Source organism: Diplotaxodon limnothrissa, linkage group LG6 (genome assembly GCF_057381915.1).
Source record: "Diplotaxodon limnothrissa isolate DT_005_m linkage group LG6, D_limnothrissa_male_GT1.1, whole genome shotgun sequence".
Taxonomy (NCBI): domain Eukaryota; kingdom Metazoa; phylum Chordata; class Actinopteri; order Cichliformes; family Cichlidae; genus Diplotaxodon; species Diplotaxodon limnothrissa.
Genome location: NC_140601.1, coordinates 27,198,506 through 27,218,100, shown reverse-complemented (window position 1 = coordinate 27,218,100; position 19,595 = coordinate 27,198,506). Strand labels below are relative to the sequence as shown.

General features: G+C 40.2%; 3 protein-coding genes across 11 annotated transcripts in view; 2 read left to right on the top strand and 1 right to left on the bottom strand.

Moving 5' to 3' along the window:
* The window catches only part of LOC146630721 (nuclear factor 1 X-type-like), a 110,275-nt gene extending 104,090 nt beyond the window's left edge, over window positions 1–6,185 (top strand). For all 9 annotated transcript variants that reach the window (XM_085354924.1, XM_085354929.1, XM_085354925.1 and 6 more), the window contains one exon: window positions 1,350–6,185. In XM_085354924.1, the coding sequence (XP_085211050.1) occupies window positions 1,350–1,364 (15 nt within the window). In that variant the 3' untranslated portion in view covers window positions 1,365–6,185. The remainder of the gene's footprint in view (window positions 1–1,349) is intronic.
* Window positions 6,186–7,536: 1,351 nt separating this feature from the next.
* Window positions 7,537–11,085, bottom strand: LOC146630720 (uncharacterized). The gene is made up of 4 exons (XM_085356053.1): window positions 11,028–11,085; window positions 8,930–9,097; window positions 8,701–8,847; window positions 7,537–8,624 (listed from the first exon to the last, which is right to left on the bottom strand). The coding sequence occupies exons 1-4, from the start codon at window positions 11,028–11,030 to the stop codon at window positions 8,559–8,561; spliced, it is 384 nt and encodes a 127-aa protein (XP_085212179.1). The 5' UTR covers window positions 11,031–11,085; the 3' UTR covers window positions 7,537–8,558.
* A 1,865-nt stretch (window positions 11,086–12,950) lies between these two features.
* rnf11a (ring finger protein 11a) lies at window positions 12,951–17,856 on the top strand. Its single transcript, XM_085356052.1, has 3 exons — window positions 12,951–13,342; window positions 14,958–15,130; window positions 16,194–17,856. The coding sequence occupies exons 1-3, from the start codon at window positions 13,226–13,228 to the stop codon at window positions 16,363–16,365; spliced, it is 462 nt and encodes a 153-aa protein (XP_085212178.1). The 5' UTR covers window positions 12,951–13,225; the 3' UTR covers window positions 16,366–17,856.
* Window positions 17,857–19,595: the final 1,739 nt, after the last annotated feature.

The window sequence follows — 19,595 nt, the reverse complement described above, 5'->3', positions numbered from 1 at the left end:
GCAACGAGACATGATGTCATAGGCAGTTGAACTTGGACTTGAAGAGGGGGGGGCGTGAGGGTGGGAGTGGGGGGGTCACTTTCCACTGCCAAGGATTGCACTGAGAGAGCCAGAGTAAGTGAGAGAGGGGAAAAAAGAAGGGGGTTAGAGGAAGTTGGAGCCAGGAGGAGGAATTATCTTCAAACACCAAAGTAAGGTAGAGTGGTGGAGAATAGATGGAGGTTTAAGGGTTTTGAAACTTTCTCTGGGTTTTCTGATTTTTTTTTTTGTGGGGTGGGGGGGACAGAGTTTGCTGTCGAAGGTGCCGTGAGTCTCTGCTCTCACCGGGCCGAGGCATGTCAGAGGCAGCCAGAACAGCTCGGTCTGTGCCAAAGCCTTCGCTCTGCCGTCTTATCAAACTCAGAAACTGGATCCCCAGAGTAGCTGCCCTCCGTAGTTTTACAGTGTAGCCTGAGCCGACTCTGGCCCACAGAGCAGAGGCATATCAGGACGATCACCTTACATGTAAACTGGTTGCCCATGACAGAACAGCAATAGTCCCGTGTTTGCTTAATGAAAAGTCTTTAGGACTGACACAAAAGATGCTGCCCTAGTTGAACTTGTAACTCTGTAATAACACAACTGTTTTTAATGAGTAAAAAAGCTTGAGTCAGCCCTCTTAAAAGCAGCAAGTGGTAAGGTAGTAACTTTTGTGACACCGTGTGTTACTGAGTTCAGTTAAGTACTGTAAGTGAAGGAGAAAAGGGGTAATAGGTGGCCCCCTAGTGGATAAATACCTGGTGTTCCCGTTCAGCATCAGGCCTTCAAACCAAATCAGTATATTTTATACCTCCTGGTTGTAAACTGTTCAGTCAGAGAGAATTTAATTATTTGAAAATGATAAAAGAGGAGAAATTATAAATAGTTTAGAAAAATTATTATTAAGAAAAGACAACTAAAAAAATATTCACAATTTGACGTTTCACAAATATGTTTTTGTTATATTTTTCCTGTCAGTTTGATTTTGTGATATGTTGTTGGAGTCCTGAACACAAGGTTGGGAATCAATGATATAATAATAACTGGCACCAATAGCACTGAGGTTTTGTTGCACATGTCCTCAACATAAACTGTTGATTGATACAAGGATTAAAACTTGTGTGTAGAATGCTGTTCTGTCATCATAGTCCATAACGCTTTATGCTCTTTCATGTCTCTGTGCATGTGCTTGGTAGGTATTCTTCTGTGTTCCTCACTGCACACTGCACACACAAAAAAATTTTTTTTAATGTGGCTTAATCAAAATGTAATTGTGGTGATGGGAGTTGAAAAACTAAACACATTTATGTTCTTTTTTTTAATCTTTACAGTCCTGGTTCCTCTGACAAGGCCTCTCTGAATCAACAGCTAAAATTGTGTCATGAAAATTGGAAATTTGACAAAACAAACACATCGCCGCTGAAAAAGAACAAACTGCTGACACTAAAAGGTCTTTCTCTCTCGCCAACACTATTCAAAGTACTACTACAGAACCCCGAAAAACCCCACGCTGCCCCAAGAGGACTCCCAATTCAACACGATTTGAACAGGAACATTCGTCCCCTTTTGCGCAGGAGTCTTCAACAAGATTGAGTGGACAGACTCAGAATGCAAGGAGGAAGAAGAAGATGAGAAACTGTCTCACACACCGTGAATTGTCAGAAAGGAAACACAATATGGCAAACTGACAAATGACCAATTATACATTTGTTTCTTTTTTTTCTTTTTTCTTTTAATGGTTTTTTTCCATTTTGTTGTCTCCACAATGAAACTCCATGCATTGGCTGGGAGATCCAAAAAAGAACAAGTAGTGGTAAATGGTGAAGTCAGATGTGCAACTTGTAAAGATTGCCACCCAAATAGCACGCCTCCATATCTGCATATCTCTCCTCCAGGTACATGGTCCCACCTGACACCCACCACCCCACACAGCCTGTCCCACCTGGAGCTCGGTGCTTGTCAGGGGCAAAGCTGTAACTGCAGCCTCGTAGTTGAGTGTCCCCTCACCCCACTGTTTCATCTGCTCAGCCCTGAGCCTCTTTCACTTCGGATTGGCCAATCATGCTGACACCATCCAGTCCAATGGTGTGACACATATGCACTAAGTGGCTGGTCTTTGTTTACCTGTCAATGTACCAGGGTGTCCTGCTATGGGAGAAACGACGGCCATGAGGCACGAAGGCAAGAAGGTGAACACACAGATAGTCATAACACTAACTCTACACTTGCTCTCTCGTCCCCTTACCTATGCACTATTAATTTTTTTTAAGGGATGAACAGTATTGCACACTGATGGTCAGATGAGCGATTAGAGAAGTGAATCGAGGCTGCAGGTATGGGGGCTGTGCTAGCATCAGGCCCTGAAAGATACAGCACTCACATGCACACACACATGCAAGCTTGCAGGCAGCACATGCAGACCAACCTTTCCAGTAAAGTCGGTCACAAAACCACTCACAAAATCATCTTGTTTTAATCCATAGATATTGCTTTTACAATAAGGCGCACACAGCATCGGCTTCATATTATTTGCTTTAATTTTGTTTGTAGTTGTTTACTTGCGATTTTTTTTCTTTTTCCAGATTTGGTTTTGGTTTTGTCTCTGTCTCTGGCTGGATTGTTTTAACCTTCTCTTGCATGTCATAACATCTTTCTTTAGTTTGCAGTAACACATAGTATCACGCTCGAATTTCAGCAAAATGGAAACAGCAGTTTCTCAAATTTCTCATGTATGGACAGCACAGTAACGACAGCTCATCACACGCAACCCTGGCATTGCTTCACCCCGTGTCCCGTAGTCTATTCACAAGAAAACCCAGAGGATTACACACACACAGATGCACATATAAAATAACACCACCAACAACCTGGTTTAAATTTATAAAGGGAAGCCTTTATACTGGTTCTCCAAACTGCCTTTTAATGGTTTTTCATTCATTTTAAAATTTGTATTTTTAATTTGACATATTTTTCTATGTAAATGTTCACACTGAAATCGCTGTTGGTATTATTTTTTGTCATGACACAATCCAACAAAAGCCGACCTCACAAAATAACTGGACTGCCTAGCTGTTGGTTCTGTTTTTGCAGGGATAGTAAACAGGGCTGAGGGCTCGTTCTCAGCCTCTCTAGTAACATTAGCTCTATGTACTAAAACCATATATCGAGACTATAACAATATATGGAAGTGCCTCTGTATTCCCTTCATGCAATTAGTAATAAACTTGACTTCAGGTTCTCTTCCCACATATAAGCTAAAGCTACATGGGCATGGTAGCGTTGGTGCATGTGGAAATCATTGGCCTAGGACAGATCTTTATAGAGGACTGCAAACTCTTTTTTTTCTTTTTTTTGTAAAAACAGAGAGAGAGATCTTATACATATATATTTATGATATATGCTCCTTTGTAACTTTTACTACGAGCTTGTTGGCAGTCTAGTTATTTTCTGAACACTCACCCCCCCCCCCCCCCCCCTCACTACCCCCCTCCCCCACCCCGCCCCACGACCTGTTTCAGTAACATCACCATATTGTTACCAATACGAATTAAACGACACACGCCATTGCCATCTGCTGCGCAGCATTATAATACCTAGATGAACATGTCAAAAATCGACAGTAGGTTTGAAGAAAAAAAAGTGTTTGTTTTTTGATGGAAAGTATTATTATTGAAAAATATGTGTCGATTGAGCCACGTGCAATGCATTGGGTAGATCATTGTGTTTGTCTGTTAGAGATTTTTAAGAAAGCTAAGAGAAAAGAGAAAAAAAAATGTATTTGTTTCAAGTCCATATGCTCCGGGACTCTAAACTAGAGGGCCACGAGAAATCCTAGTCTTTGTAAGTTGGGGGTATTTGTTTTTATTTCCTTTGTCTCTTTTTTAATGTTATATGTGTAATCATTTGTTTATAAAAATGTGGGAGGGCTGAAGGAAAAAAAAATGTACACAACTTCAGAAAAAAAAATCTCTATCATCAGATGAAAAACTGGTGCTTTAACACTATAAAGTACATTCAGAACTATTATAAATGAGTGAACAAAAATAACAGACCATTTAGGAAACTGCATTATTCCTCTCTCTATTTGTATTCTTCTATTTGTATTAAGTGGGGGGAGAGGTTCCTATTCCTTAAGGTTGTGACACAAAAGGCATTTTGGTTCAACCCTTAGAAGAAATAAAGCAAACCTATACTGTCGAGCCCAAGAAACTCTTTAAATAACCTACCTGCGCACTGCCTGAAACTCACCAGCAAAACAAAACAAACAAAAAACCTTCCCAGTTAATTCATTTTATCACATACATTGGCATTGACACATGACAAGTCTCTCCCAGTACTGCGGAGATACTTCACATCCCAAAATCAGTTTTTTCCCATTATCATCCGAGTATGTTTCTAAATCTGGAGTTGGATGGAGCTCAGCAGGCTGTGTTGAGACACCTGACGTTGAAGTGGACCGAGACCTTCTGTACAGTTAGCAGAAAAGGGGTAAAAGAAGCTTTTAATCTGGCATACATATGAGGTCTGAGCCATTTGTGAAACAGGCAGCAAGGTGAGCCTCTCCCCTGTTCCACCCCCTCCTCTGTAAATGACTCTTATAGTGCTTGTGCTGTAGTGTATAGTTTCCCAGCAGTTAAAGGTTGTCCCTTGAAAGTGCCTTTTGTTCACAGACTCCATTTTGTAATCAAGATGGCCCTTTTTTTCTTTTCATTTGTTTTTTTCCTTGAAACAGCTTGAGGTAGCAGGTTGCCCCTGAGTGCTGTAAGGAGGCAAAAGGTCATCACCCATTCAGCGATCAGGGGCACCTCTTTCCTCCGGCTTCGAAAATGAATTCCCTCCATTGTTCCTTCCCTTCTATCCTCTCTTCCTTTTCAAAGCTATATATATATATATACATATATATAGTACGAAAGGAAACTGGTGTGAATTAGTTCTTTACTTTTTATTGATAAATGAGAAAAAAAATTGAAAAGGCAAAAAAACTTGTTCTCGTTCAGCTCTTGCTTTTTTCTTCCCCTCTGTCTCCACTGTCTGTTTTCTCTTAGACACTGGAGTAGTCTGTAACTGTGTGTCTGTCACTCTCGTCTCTCTCTCTCTTTCTCTCTCTCTCTCTCTCTCTCTCCTGCCCTCTCTGCTGTTGGGAGGATGAAAAAAAAATATTGCCGAAAAACTTTTGTCTGAGCAGAATGCAGTTAGCTCACATGTTATTCTTGTCTGTATGCTTCACATTGTATTACCATACCCATCTTCTTCAGCTTCTCCATTCAGCAGCTAATGTAAGTGAACAAATTACGCTGACGGGCTTTTGGGGGTGTCCCTGGGTGGGTGAGGAAGGGACGACAGTGGTTCAGGGGTTTGGGTTCAAGAGGTTTAAGGGGAAGATTAATGGGGTTGAGAGGGATAGATGAACTGCTTTGGGAAGTTGGAAAGGGGCTGCATGGGCTAGGATAAGAGTTTGCTCTTTTTGTTTAAGGTATTTATTTTTTGGCTTTGTTTTATTCCCTCTTTTTTGTTTCCTTTTTTAATTTGGAGTTCTTTTCATATTTGCTATCAGGGTATGCTGTCGTTTAGGCTCTCTTTGAGTATGCCTTGGACTGTAAAATGAAAGCTACAAGCACCTTATAACCGGACTTGTCGTGCATGAGGCTGAAAGAGGGGCGATGCTTTACCAGCATAAATCCCACATCCATTTTAACCAATCTTATAAAGTGAATCTCTTTTTTTTTCTTTATTGCTATTTTTACAGTGGGTTTCACACATGGAAACCCACAGCAGTATTAGCCATTCACCACACATCAACCAGATAGAAAAAGGCCAGCATGAACCTGATCTCTCAGATTTTTGAGGATCCAGGGAGTCCCTCCATTTTTCTCCTCCGACCACCTCATGCAGGATTAATCCGTGTTTTTGTTCTGTTGTTTATTTTAGTTCTTTTTCTTCTTAAGTGTGTATGGTTTAATGGTGAATTAGGCAGCACCCTAGGCCCCCTCACTCCCAAGTCTTCTATGCCTCTGTCTATGCCCTCAGTGCAGCACCACTTCTTTGTGAGAACACCCCCAGAGCTCTAGGTGAAATGCATGTGTTAATTACAGTTTCTTTTCCATAAGAAGAAAAACACAGTTTGAGAAGAGCAGCACCTGATTGAATAAAAAGGATGTTCTTGACTGTACCATCTTGCTGTGCCATGTCATTCTTTCAGTATGTAGGATAATGCATAAAAGAAATGCCTCAGGAACAGCTGTTAATATACTTCAGTCCTTAGTGTTTCTAAACTGGACTTGCATACATTAAAAAATAACTTGTCTCTTTGCAGGGTGTTTGGAATTTGAAAGCATTCAGGCTACATGCCCCACCTCTTTGTTCCAGATTCAAATGTGGAATGTCAGTAGTGCCCAGAGGGCAAACTGCTGAATTTGGTTATTTAATCACTTTTCATGTCGTGTTATGAAATTAGTTGGTCAAAATAATTGCAAACTAAATACTTTATAACAAAGTTAGAAATTTATTTATGTCATTTTTATCTCCAGTTTCTAGTATGTTGTCAGCGCTGTTCCTTTTTCTTAAAACACCATCAAGCTGATTTCTTGAAACTTTGGTATAGAGGTGCAAAATGTGCAAAGAAAGAATATTGGTATTGCTGACATGGATCATCTTTAAAGCTTTAACTGCACTGGTCCCCGTCTAAAATGAGATGGGAAACTTATTAAACGTTATACTTGTTAAAAACCAGATTGATAGCATTGTGACCTGAGCGTTCGCATTTCACTCAATGTGATTCGCAGTGGTACAGCCTCACAGAGCTGCTAGCAGGGCCTGCAGGCTCTTTGTTGCATTCATTAAAGCAGTGGTCCCCAACCTTTTTTGTGCCACGGACCGTTTTAATGTCAGACAAGATTTTCACGGACCGGCCTTTAAGGTGTCGCGGATAAATACAACAAAATAAAATGATACGACCAAGAAAAAAAACGGTGGTATTTTGTAAATATGATAAACACAAATTCACTGTGTAATTTTGTAACTTTATTAGCAGCGCCAACAACATTGTGAGTAATGTCCTCCTCTCTGGCCCTTAATGCTCTCTGGTCGCTATGGTAATGCGTAAATATTTCTTTGAAAATAAGACGCACAACTACAACACAGGAAAAGACCCAGGGAAACCGAGTTAACGATGAAAACTCTGAAAACCATACATTTAACACCCGAGCTTCAACTCTCCTGGCCCAGTACCAAACCCGGGGGTTGGGGACCGCTGCATTATGGAACTCACCAAACACTGTCAAGCCTTCCTTCAAAAACAGTAATGCAAGTGTTCAAAACAAGAAAAAGTTTAATAAAAAAAAAAAAAGGGCAAGTGACAAAAAAAGGACAAAATTTGGTTCAACAGTGTTTAAATATTTGGGTTTTTTTTAAAGATACATTTACAGGTTTCAAGCACTGCAGCTGCAAGTTTGACTTAAGTATTCTGAGCTACTAGCTCATACTCCAGGAAAGGATTCCTGTCCAGCCAGCAGTAAGCACATTAGCACACGAACATAACGTTAAATACACTGATACAAACAGATAAAAAGAAATGACAATAATTTATTTGGAAGACCAAAATTAGTTTTTAAATACTATTTTTGAGCAAAACGTTGTTGGTTAATACTCTGCACGGTAATGACTTTTTACAAATGAGTGTTCACACTAAGTATGTGCAGTATGGTCCTGTGTTTCAGCGTAAGTCATGACAAATTAAAGTAAACCAGAAATAAAACATCACTGAGGTATATTCAACAACCACATTAAAAATTTCTGACAAAGTGCATGTGCTGGTGAGCTTTTTTCTTTTCCCCACATGGCAATAGTGCACTTCTTACCGGTTACAGTGCCAAAGAGCACGAGGCATCAGATGACTGCTTGATCACTTCAAAGATTTAAGATCATAAATAAATTAAAATGACTTTAGAATTATGAATCATAAACTCCTATGATTTGGCATCGATTTGATCAAGTTTCAAAATATTTTCCTTACTTCAACCAGTAATATATCCCTGCCTGTGAAAGGTAAACTGGGGGAAAAGTTAGACATTTTCTTTCCTCATATTCAATAAATTAAAAATAATGGAAAAAATACTTACGGCCGCTAATGCTACCCTCAGCCTCCTAGTAGATGCACCTATAGTATAGATTTGAAAATCATTACTTTCTTCTTTGGTTATTGTATTCACCAGATTTTCAGAAAACTTGACCTCTGACCTTGAGGTCAAGGTCACCGAGGTACTTTAATGATTTTAATGTACTTTGGCTTGTTCAGGAGTGGCTAAGGTAGGTAAGTGGATTGTCTCTAATAGCTAGTAGTTTAACTATGTGCAAATTCCATAAGCAAGGCATGAACTTCATGAAGTACACGTTTTTATGACTGAATGAGAAACACATAGCAAAGCGCTTCGTAGAGCCTAGCTAAAATTAAAAAGACAAAGTAGAAGTTCACTGCAATATAATGACATTCAAATGATCCCAACTGCTTGAAATTTCAAGTATCAGCAAGTAACTGAAGCTCCTCAGGGCATGCGCTCCTCTCCATTCTCACCTGCCTGAGCTTCATCGGGCACCCTGGATCCAGAACTCTGAAGAAGATGGAATCTAATTAGTCTTTTTAATAATGAAAATCAGTTTTTAAGTTTCTGCTCAGAGACAACTGACCTGTTGGGCTAACGTCTGCGGTGCAGGGTCTGTTTCCTGCACTGGGAGGTGCTTATTTTCTTCATCACCATCTGACAGCTCAGGCCCTGCACTGTCTTGCGATGGTGGAACCTGTAATCCATTTTGCATGGGTGGAAATGATCCATTCTGGATGTTGAGAGATTAAATCATGAAACTTTTTGAAGGGTCTCATGTCAGTATAACCACAGACTGTGGGGGAGACATTTACCTCTGAGAAATTTGCCTGCGATGATCCACTTGTCTCCTGAACTGGAGGATATTCAGGAGGTATTGGTATTGCAGCATGCTGAGGGCACGGTGAAGATGGAGGCTTTCCAGAAGCCAAAGTAACAGGTGGAGGGGGTGGAAGGGGTGGAGGGGGTTGCTGAACCGAGGCCTAAATGAATGAAGTGCCATTAGAGACAGTCTGATGTGCAGGCAGGCAATTCTGTAACATGACTCGAGTTACCACAACAGCACCAGTGGGTCTCTGTAGCTGCGACTACTGACAATGATTTCAGGTCTCTATTTCTGGTAGTTTAGGAATTTCTTATAACAGGAACGATGTATAATGGGCAATTAGGCTTCTTTAAATATTGTTTATTTTATTCCCAACACTTACAGAACTGAAATGCATTCAATCACCAAGAACAACTGCACAACTTAGCAATGGATATTGTTTGGGTTAGTCATATTCTGAAAAAGAGACCTTAGTGTGGCATATTAAATAATTATGGTAATCTAAATTTAAGCTTAGGTAGGTAACAATATATGTATGGATGCAATAAAAAATAAATAAAAAACAAAAGCAAAGTATTTGACTTTGAGTCCATCATAATGGTTGTTTCACAAGTAAAAGAACAAGGAAATAAAATCCACACTTGTTCTCCTGAGTTTTGACTCTTTTTATATCAAACAGCACTTAAAAATGTGCACTTTGACACATATGGGACAAAAGGACAAAACAATGCAAAACAACAAAAACAGGCTAGCAAATAGCAGCTTATCGTCCATTTGCCTGGCATTTATAGAAGAACAAGAGTTGGGCAAAACAAGACAAAGTCACATGACAAAAGTCATATGAAACATCAGGAAAATGAACATCAGCCTACGTGCCTTCATAATCCTCCTGATCTGATGTTGTTACACCATATACAACTATCACTGCTGTACATGGTGTAACTATGTAAAGCTATCACTGCTACTAAGTGACTGCTAGTAATTATCACGATCATAATCATGGTCATAATAATGTATCTGTGTTTAAAAATTGCATACTAAGGAGTAATGCTATATACACGAGGAATTAAGCACTTATTATTATATTATTATAAAGTGCTACCGAAAAAAATACATTCAATAAAGTAAAATAGCTCCATCCACTCAAAATAGAAGACAATAGTACAAAACAACACAAAATGAAAACAATACACACACACACACACACACACACACACACACACACACACACAAACACAATAAATAATAAAGGAAGTCATAAAGGAAAAAATCTACATGGAGCTCAATGACATGTGTAAAGCTCAATATAATCCGATAAGCTCGATACGTAAAAATCTAAATAAAATACAATAAAAGGCGTCTGTAAAAATGAACATATAACGCAATAAAGTGGCTCTATAGAGTAAAATCGATCAATTAATTCAACAAAGCAACATGAAACTGAATGAAAATGGCTCAGATGACATTAAAGTACGACCATAACAGAGGGTAAGAGCAGTACGAGCATATAAAGTGGCTTCGTGTATGTGCACACGGGGTGTGAACACTTTTCTCTCGGGGTTCAGCCCACTCTCTGCCACGGCTGAGAGAAACCAGCTCCCCATGTGTAGCTATGTTTTATGTGTTTGGGCCACACACAGTATGCGCTGTGGAGTGTATATGGTGGCCATACCGTACCGTAACGGAGGCACATTAGACCCAGGCTGCTGTTCCATCATCCCCAGGTTATTGGGGATGGTGGGACAACTCGGCTGTGTAGCAGATTTCCCGGCCATAATGTGGGCCGGTCCTGCTCGCGTACAACACCTCAAACGCCTATTTTAAACCGCAAAAGAAATCAATTTGTAAAATCGAATGAGTCCGGTCATCTAGAGCAGAATTTAATGTGTTTTGGTTGTTGTTTGGTAGCTAGGTTGTCTACCCCAGCTGCAGCCTTCGCCCTGAAATGTCCGTTAGTTTCAAACATCAATCCAGATAATAGCAGGTTTTGATTTATATGCAAAGCTTAATGTTTTACGATAAAAATATAGACCTCAATAAACGTTTAGCTTGTTAATTGGTGAAAGAAAGATGTGTCGCTCGCTTACCATTGGCCAGCTCTTTATCACAAGAAGGTTAAAAAATGAGACGAAACTTTCTCTCTTCGCGTTCACTTGACAGGAACCAATATATGCCCTTCAGAATAAAAGCGTTTTATTTATTTATTTTTTTCACCCAATGCAGTTATGTCAGAAGCTGAATATTTTATTCATCGTTAAGGACGTTATGTGGTTACAGTCTAAGGAGCTTGGAAAGAAAAGCATCTGGACTTCTTTAAGTGGCTTGAAGACGTTTCACCTCTGATCCGAGAAGCTTCTTCAGTTCTAGGGTAAAATGGTGGAAAGTCCCAGATTTAAGCTCTGTGGGAGTAACCCACCGAGAGGGACAATGGATCCTCTACCTAATCACATGAGCTAATGTGTGAAAATGGCTGTAGGTCACAATCAGCCAAGGTTTCGGGTGAGCTCATTGTGAAATCTAGCCCCACCCTATCATGTGATTTCCTGAGGTCAGATGGCCCAGGATGTGAGTGTGTTATGGCGTGTGGGAAGGGATCGCAAAACTGGATTGTTGATGTTGTTGATGTACGACAGTTGGTGTCGTAAACCACCGCCTCTGTTCAAAGATGGTCGCTCACAGTGGACATAAATGGCTTCTTTTACTCCTCTTTCAAGCTATCTGTCCTCTCTGTCCAAAATATGTACATTGCTATCCTTGAAAGGGTGACCTTCGTCCTTTAGATGCAGATGGACCACCGAGTCTTGTCCCGTGGAGGTGGCTCTTCTATGCTGTGCCATATGTTTATGAAGTGGCTGTTTGGTCTCTCCGATGTAGAGGTCTGGGCATTCCTCACTGCACTGTACAGCATACACCACATTGTTAAGTTTGTGTTTAGGAGTTTTGTCTTTGGGATGAACCAGTTTCTGTCTGAGTGTGTTGCTGGGTCTGAAGTATACTGGGATGTCATGCTTGGAAAAGACTCTCCTGAGTTTTTCTGATACACCGGCTACATAGAGGATGGCAATGTTGTTCATGATTTATATGTTACTCTAAATTGTAAAACTATTTTATTTGCTATTCTCTCTGTAGAGCATGTACAAAAGGGTGTAACTATTGCACTGTGTTCTGTGCATTAGATCTTCAGCTCTGCCACTTCCAGCTCAGCTTCCTGTCTTTTTGTTAGTGCTACCATCTCTAAGCTATGCATCACTGCAGGTCTCACTACCATCTTGTAAACCTTCCCTTTCATTTCACTTTCCTGCTATCCTTCTGCTACAAATCACCCTGACAATCATCTTCACCTGCCCCACTCTGCCCATGCAATCTTCTTCACCTCTCCTGTGCACATACTGTCCACTGCTGGATGATCCCCCAGGTATCTCAACTACCTTCACTACCTCTGCTCCTTGCATGTTCACTTTTCCACCTGTTTTCTTATTCTTATTAGCACAAATGTATTCTGTCTGGCTTCAGCTGTTGTTCATTTCTCTTCTCTTCAATGTATATATCCACCTCTCCGGGCTCTCTTTCACTCGCTCCATACTGTCACTACAGATCATGTCGTGTGCAAACATCATAGTACACAGAGACTCCTGCCTGACCTCATCTGTCAGCATGTCCATCACCACTGTAACCAAGAAAGGGTTTAGATCACCGATGCAATCCCACCCTAACCTTAAGCTTTATCATCACTCCTACTGCACACCTTACCACTGTCCTCATCCATGTCCTGCACCACCCTCACATACTTTTCTGCCACTCTTGACTTCCTTATACAGTACCACAGCTCCGATCTTGGTATACTAACATATGCTTTCTGTAGATCCACAAAGACACAGTGCAACTCCTGATCTTGTCTATAATTCTCCATCAACACTTACAGCAAAGCTCGCATCTCAACTTTTAATTTGAAGCTTTTACCGGAAGTTTAATGTTTGATGTTTAGAAAACTTCCTGGTGATATAGTTCCGGCTCGTATTTCTTGTAAACATAGCGTACGGTCGGACACACAGAATTGTTCTCGCTGATACAGTTAAAATTTGTGTCGCCAGTTGTTATTAAAGCCACGGTATCGCTCAGTGTTGGGCGTTTATCGCGTCCGAACGAGCTGCAGCGCTTCTCCGTAAATAAGGCTCCCCGCCGAATGACAGCTGTCAGCTAAAAGCTAGCCAAGCTAACGTTTAGAGAGAGCGCCGAGTCTGTCAGCATTAGAAAGAAGTGACAGTCTCATGGTGGTCTCATTTCAATGGGGAACTGTCTATTTTCACAAGGTGCGGATGACCTGTCGCTGCTGAACGACTCCGAGGGAGGCAGTCTGCCCGGAGAGCCCCCGCCGCCATACCAAGAGCAGCCCGGGTCTCAGGTGAAATACAGCCCGGGGAGTCCAGAGCATGACAATTGAATCCCCCCACCCTCAAGTCTAATTAGTGGTGGAGGCTGTTATTGCTGTTATCTTACATTTGGAAGCTGAAGTTTGTGCAGCGCAGCTTTCAGGATCAGATTGCACCATGCAGAAATTAAGCTTGAATAAAGTAAATACCACAGTCAAATTACTGCTACAAAATTTTAGAAACACAGTCATAATTTGTGTTCGGGTCTTATATTTTTTTGAAAAAAGGATAAAACATTGTGCAGTGTATACGCATAATTTGCAATGTGACAATCTTTATCTCGATCCTAAAACATTGGTTCCTTTATCTAGTTCATGTCATCAGCTTATTATCAAGAAAACCAGGAACGTCTTGCTGAGAGGTGACGGTACAAACCTTTGCACCACTTTGTCACGGATATATAAGTCAGGCTGAAACTTGCCTAAATGTATTTAGGGCTTTTTAACATTTAACTTTATAAGCAAGTAAACATTTAAAAAAACAAAAAACAAAACCGATTTTTTGTGTTTGGCTCAACACAACCTGTCTCCTAATAGTGGACCTGAAAATCTAGAAATTATGCAAACACATTATAATGCTTGGAAATGTACACTCACTGAACACTTTATTAGGTACACCTTATTCGTACTGGGTTGGACTTACTTTTGCTTTCAGAACTGCCTTAAGTCTTTGTTGCATCCAGGTGCTGGAAACATTTCTCAGATATGTTGGTTCATATTGACATGATAGCATCACACAGTTGTTGCAGATTTGTCGGCTGCACATCCATGATGGGACTTGCCTGTCCCACCACATGTGGTGCTCTATTGGATTGAGATCTGATGACTGTGGAGGCCATGTGAGTACAGAGAACTTTTGATCAAGAAAGCAGTTTGAGATGAATTGAACTTTGAGGCAAATTCACTGAGGTCATTAAAGGATGGACCTGGTCAGTAACGATACTCAGATAGGCTGTGGTGTTTAAATTATGCCAAGGGCTCTGACATAGACAAGATATTGTGACCCAGAGAACTGTGGCTCAATGGATATTTTCTCTTTTTCAGACCATTCTCTGTAAGCCCTAGAGATGATTGTATGGGAAAATTTCAGTAGATCAGCAGTTTCTGAAGTGCTCAGACCTGCCTGTTACCAACAAATATGCCACATTCAAAGTAATGTGAAAGGCTGATTGAATATTTGCATTAATGAGCAGTTAAACAGGTGTATCTCATAAAGTGACTGGTGAGCGTATATGCACTTTTTGGCCCTCAAAATTGTAAAGATGGTTAGCTTGTAGTCCAGTAATCAGTGCTAGAGGGTTCATTTATTTAGATTGTACCTGTAGAGACAGAATCTGCTTTTGCTCAGTGTTTCAGTCTTGGACATTTAAAGCATAAGGAACTCTGATATACAGGTGTATCATATTTTAATTTAAATTTTTAATTTAATTTAAATGAAGATGAAGATTCAGGTAATTTAGAAACATATGAAAACACAAGGAAATAAATAAAATATCTTTATCTGGTCCCAGGTTTTCTGATGCCACTGGAAATATAAAATCACCCTTTCAAAGATGACACGAATTGTCTTCTTTTCATTTATTTCAAGGAGCGCACTCAGGCTGTGCCAGTGTACCATCCCACCCCAGGCGAGAGCCGTCTGGCCAGTCAGCTGACTGAGGAGGAGCAAGTCCGCATCGCACAGCGCATAGGACTCATCCAGCATCTTCCCAAAGGCATCTTTGATCCAGGCTCTGACGCCTCTGAGAAGAAAGTTAAAGAGTGAGTTTTAAATGGTGGCACTCTCATTTGTTTCAATTTACATATCGCTTTGATTCCCCCCCCCCCCCCCCCCCTCCCCCATTTGATTTCCCCATTTGAAATGCAGTTACTAATAGTTTATTCAGAAATCTTTGAATAGTTCCACTGTCCAAGAACACAAAGCTTTCGCATCTTGATGCACGCTCAATCATCCAGGTAAGGAAATCCCAAAAAGTTGATTCTGTTCTTCTGGACGTAGCGTTTTCAGTGGGAGAAACATTTCGTCACTCATCTAAGGCTACGTCCACACTAGCCCGGATAGATTTGAGAACAGCGTCTGAAAACGCTCCGCGTCCACACTAGCGTTTTCAGTCATTTTCATAGAGTTGTGCGTCCACATTAAAACGGCCGAAAACACTTACATTCCAATTCAGCGCATGCGTGAAGCGCAAGAAGATTCGACCTGCCTCATTTCTCTCTGCCGCTTATTTACTTTCCGGCTCTTTGAAACGTTGCGGCAGAATGTTGAGGAAAAGCACTGAGTTTTTTAAATGGACTAACAATGAGGTGGAGTTGTTGCTGCGAGTAACACAAAAGGCTGTCAAAGTTCAGAGCAAAGCAGCAATCACAGCAATGTAAGATGGTGAAAAATATACCCTTAGGCCCCCTTCTCGATTCAGAGATGGTCTTTCCCTTTTCACATAAATGGCCTCCTTGACTCCTCTCACAAACTAGCATTCCTCCCTGTCCGGGATGTGTACATCCTCATCATTGAAAGAGAGGCCACTGGCCTGTAAGTGTAAATAGACTGCAGAGTCCTGGCCTGACGAGTTAGCTCTTCTGCGGGGACCAAGAATTGGGTCCCCTGGCACAAACAGAGTAATATAATATAAGTTGTTAAGTGCCAGGAGCATTGCTGTGATTTATACATTGGGGCAACAAAACAACCTCTGGCTAAGATGATGGCACAGCACAGAAGATGAGTTATCGTATGAGTTATTGATTGTATTTTGAGATGCTTTTTTTTTGTAATATATCAAAGTCTTCGGGTATTGGTAAATCTTTTCACTTTTTTCCCCTCCAGATGTGTCATCTGCATGTTGGATTTTGAATATGGCGACCCCATTCGGTTTTTGCCCTGCCTTCACATCTACCACGTGGACTGCATCGACCCATGGCTGATGCGTTCCTTCACCTGCCCCTCCTGCATGGAGCCCGTAGATGCAGCCCTGCTGTCTACTTACGAAACCAACTGAGCGGCCCCTGGTGGCTGCTTCTGCCTAAAAGTAATGCACCTTTTTAGCCAAAACTGTCATAGCTGTTCCAACAGATAGATGAGGGGATGTGGCATGATGCAGATGTTTGTTGGGTGCTTGTTAATACACACAAGTAAACAACTGTGTCCTACAGCACACTCTGTAGGCCTGAAATGCACCTAGTCAGACTTGGAAAGCATGCTTTGGCAGAAGGAAGATGTGCCAAATACAACGAATGAAGGAGCTGTACAAGTAGCAAAATATTACTGCACAGTAATTTCACTTTCATATGACTTACACTTATTTTTGCCTTTGTGTAATTTGCACCCTCTTTCAAGATGTGTGATGTGTAGCATGTTCTCTAAATGGAGGAAATGCATAATTGTTTTGATCAAGTGGGAATCATTGTCAGAATTTCCAGTGAACACATGAAGTGAAGTAACTGTACTCTCCAAGTAAACTTGTGATCTTGAATGTCACCTAAACACAATGCTCTCTACTGAAAAGCATACATCAGTATACATAAAACTTCACAAATCACACTTTCCTGAAGCTATGCCATGAGATAAAATGGTGTCAATTCAGCTTTTGAGCATATTTTGAAAATTACTCCAGTTTTATTTTAGCTGCTTTGACTATATGTGAATGTTTCTGTTGCTTTCCCACAATATGAATCCTCAGCTTTTGCTTTGCCTTAAGTTTGTGCTCTCAACCCGTAGTTTGTCCTTTACAGTCAATAACAAAGACACAATATACCGTGCAATCACCCTTAAAGCACCTTGAGATAAGATGTCTGTCACCTGATACTGTGTAGCTTGTAGATTTCGATAATGGTGTTTTTTCTATGTGTGTATGTTTGCATTTTATGGGTTGTTGGATAGAGATCGTCATGTCAAGCTAACATTGTGAGTTAACCCCCTCAGTTGTAAAATGTAATGTAGTTTCCGCTCCTTTTCTTGTTTGAAGCTTTTGGATTGTGCGCCGAATGCCTTCTAAATGAGCAAGTGATGCATTTCCAAAGCTTCCACGTCTGGTAATGGAATGTGATTTTTATGCTTTTGGTGTTGGACATGTGCTGTCAGTTATCGTTGCATAATGCACAAAGATGAGAAATGGCAAAAACAGAAGCTACAGCAGTAGAAAGGAATGTATCTTCAATGTAAAGCATGATTTCAGTTGTTACACATTGACGGTATGACTGTAAAAGGAAATTTGTGATTTACTGTGCACATACTGTGCCTTTTAAGGTTGAGGTAAGCCAATTTCCTGTGAAGTACAATCATTTATGACATTACTTTTGTTTTTCTTTAGTTGTCCTCTAGGAGGAGGCAGATACCAGCAATGTAGTGATTTGTGTCACGATGAAACAGGCCTAGGATGAAGCCAGAAATGTGATCTGGCTGCTGTTAACAATCAACAGTCATTCTGTCTTTTGATTTATGACTTGTGCTACAAGTGCACAGGTTTTAGGAAATCCATGAAACCACAATAAAAGTGGATACCAAATCTTATACAAGTGTGATGTTTTGTTTCTGCATTAAATATTGTATTGAAACACATTCTCAACCTCTCAGCTGGAGAGGGTAGTGGGTTAGAACTTAAGGAACAGACAAAACTAAATTTAATTTATCATGTTTTATATAAGGAACAGAGCATGTATTTATCTCAAACACCATTGCATATGACTGCGTTATAGTCTTCTGTGTTTAACTGAGCACTAAAATAATTTATTTCCATAAATGACTGATTCGTATTGATAACAGTTAAGCCCACTGAGTATAGACAGTGTGCAAGATGTTAAAACTTGATAGTTAATCCCTGAAGTGGATTGGCTGTCTACGCCTTTACATGAAAAGCTTCAAAGAATGTGTCATCACTGTCACAGCTCAGAATGAGTCAGCCCTCATTTCTTTGTGTTTTCTTAGAAAAACAGGAAATGCACAAACGTAACTGCAAATCAAGTACAGTCAGATAGAAAATGTCAGTACAATTATTATGAGCTTGGAAGTTAATATTGGTATGATCGCCTTTATTCTTTAACATAATCTGAACTCAAATATCTTGTCATTTCTCATAGTCTTCAGGAATAGTTCTCTAGGCTTCTTGAAGGATATTCAAAGCTCTTCTTTTTTTTGTATCTTAGCTGCCTGTTCAAAGGGATCCCACAGTACTTTAACAATGTTGAGGTCTGGTCTGTGGGGAGGCTAATCCAAAAGTGACAGTTCCACTGTGTATTTTTCTACATAGTGCGTTTGCATTGTTTTGCTGATTATAGTGCTGAAAAATGAAGCCGTTGGCAATTAGATGCTTTTCAGACAGTATTACAGCACTTTGCTGTGTTCATAAATTCATCAGTTTTCACAAGATCCTCAAAGCCTCTGGTTGAAATGTAGCCCCAAACCACGAAAGAGCGCCACTGATCACTCATCACTTCTTAAAACCTGATTGCTACTGATTGTCATTTCAGTTTTTGTGTACTTTGACATACCTCGGTCTTTTCACTTTGTTTTGCTTCCTTAGGAATGGCTTCTTCACAACCACCCTTTCACTGAGACCATTTCTAATGAGGCTATAGTGAGCAGCAGATGGATCAACTGAAATTCTAGATATATCTCTTATGCCCTATGTGAGGTCTGCTTGAGTTTCTTCCTGTTTTTTTAAGGACGTGGCATTTATTTGTTCATTTGCTGTAGATAGCTTTTTTTAATCACGCTATTTCTTCTTTTGTCTTCTTGTTTCCTCATATTGTTTATAGACACATTTCACACCATGCTGAGATACATCAAGCTTTTTTTAAGGAAATGGGAACAAATTGGTTTCTTTGTTAAGTTGTCTTTACATTTAGACACAAAACTGGTTTGTTAGTTAGTCACCTGTTTATGCTTGAATGATCCATGGATCAAAAAGAAACTATTTGTGTATGAAAACTGGACTGCAGCCAATGTCCAAAGAAAAATGCTGAAACACCTTTAGAAAGTCCTTTAGAAAGTCTAGAAATGTATGACTCAGGATCACTTTAAAAAAGACGATAATCGTTATCAGGCAAAATGATTTATGTTTTAAACAAACAGTTTAAACATATCACTTTGGGCTGAGTAAAACTGAAATAAGGTTTTTTTTTTTTAGCTTGCAACATTTGTTAAGCAGATGTTAGTCTGATGGAGGCAAAAACACTTAAGCGTGCTGTGGGTGGCTTGCCAGCAAGTGAGTTTATTTAGTGTTTAAATCAT

Coding starts and splice junctions, on each gene's coding strand:
- LOC146630720 (XM_085356053.1), bottom strand. Junction 8,848..8,929: donor CGCAGGCAAATTTCTCAGAG/GTAAATGTCTCC, acceptor CTCAACATCCAG/AATGGATCATTTCCACCCAT. Junction 8,625..8,700: donor CGCAGACGTTAGCCCAACAG/GTCAGTTGTCTC, acceptor CATCTTCTTCAG/AGTTCTGGATCCAGGGTGCC.
- rnf11a (XM_085356052.1), top strand. CDS start 13,226: ATGGGGAACTGTCTATTTTCACAAGGTGCGGATGACCTGTCGCTGCTG. Junction 13,343..14,957: donor AAGAGCAGCCCGGGTCTCAG/GTGAAATACAGC, acceptor ATTTATTTCAAG/GAGCGCACTCAGGCTGTGCC. Junction 15,131..16,193: donor TCTGAGAAGAAAGTTAAAGA/GTGAGTTTTAAA, acceptor TTTCCCCTCCAG/ATGTGTCATCTGCATGTTGG.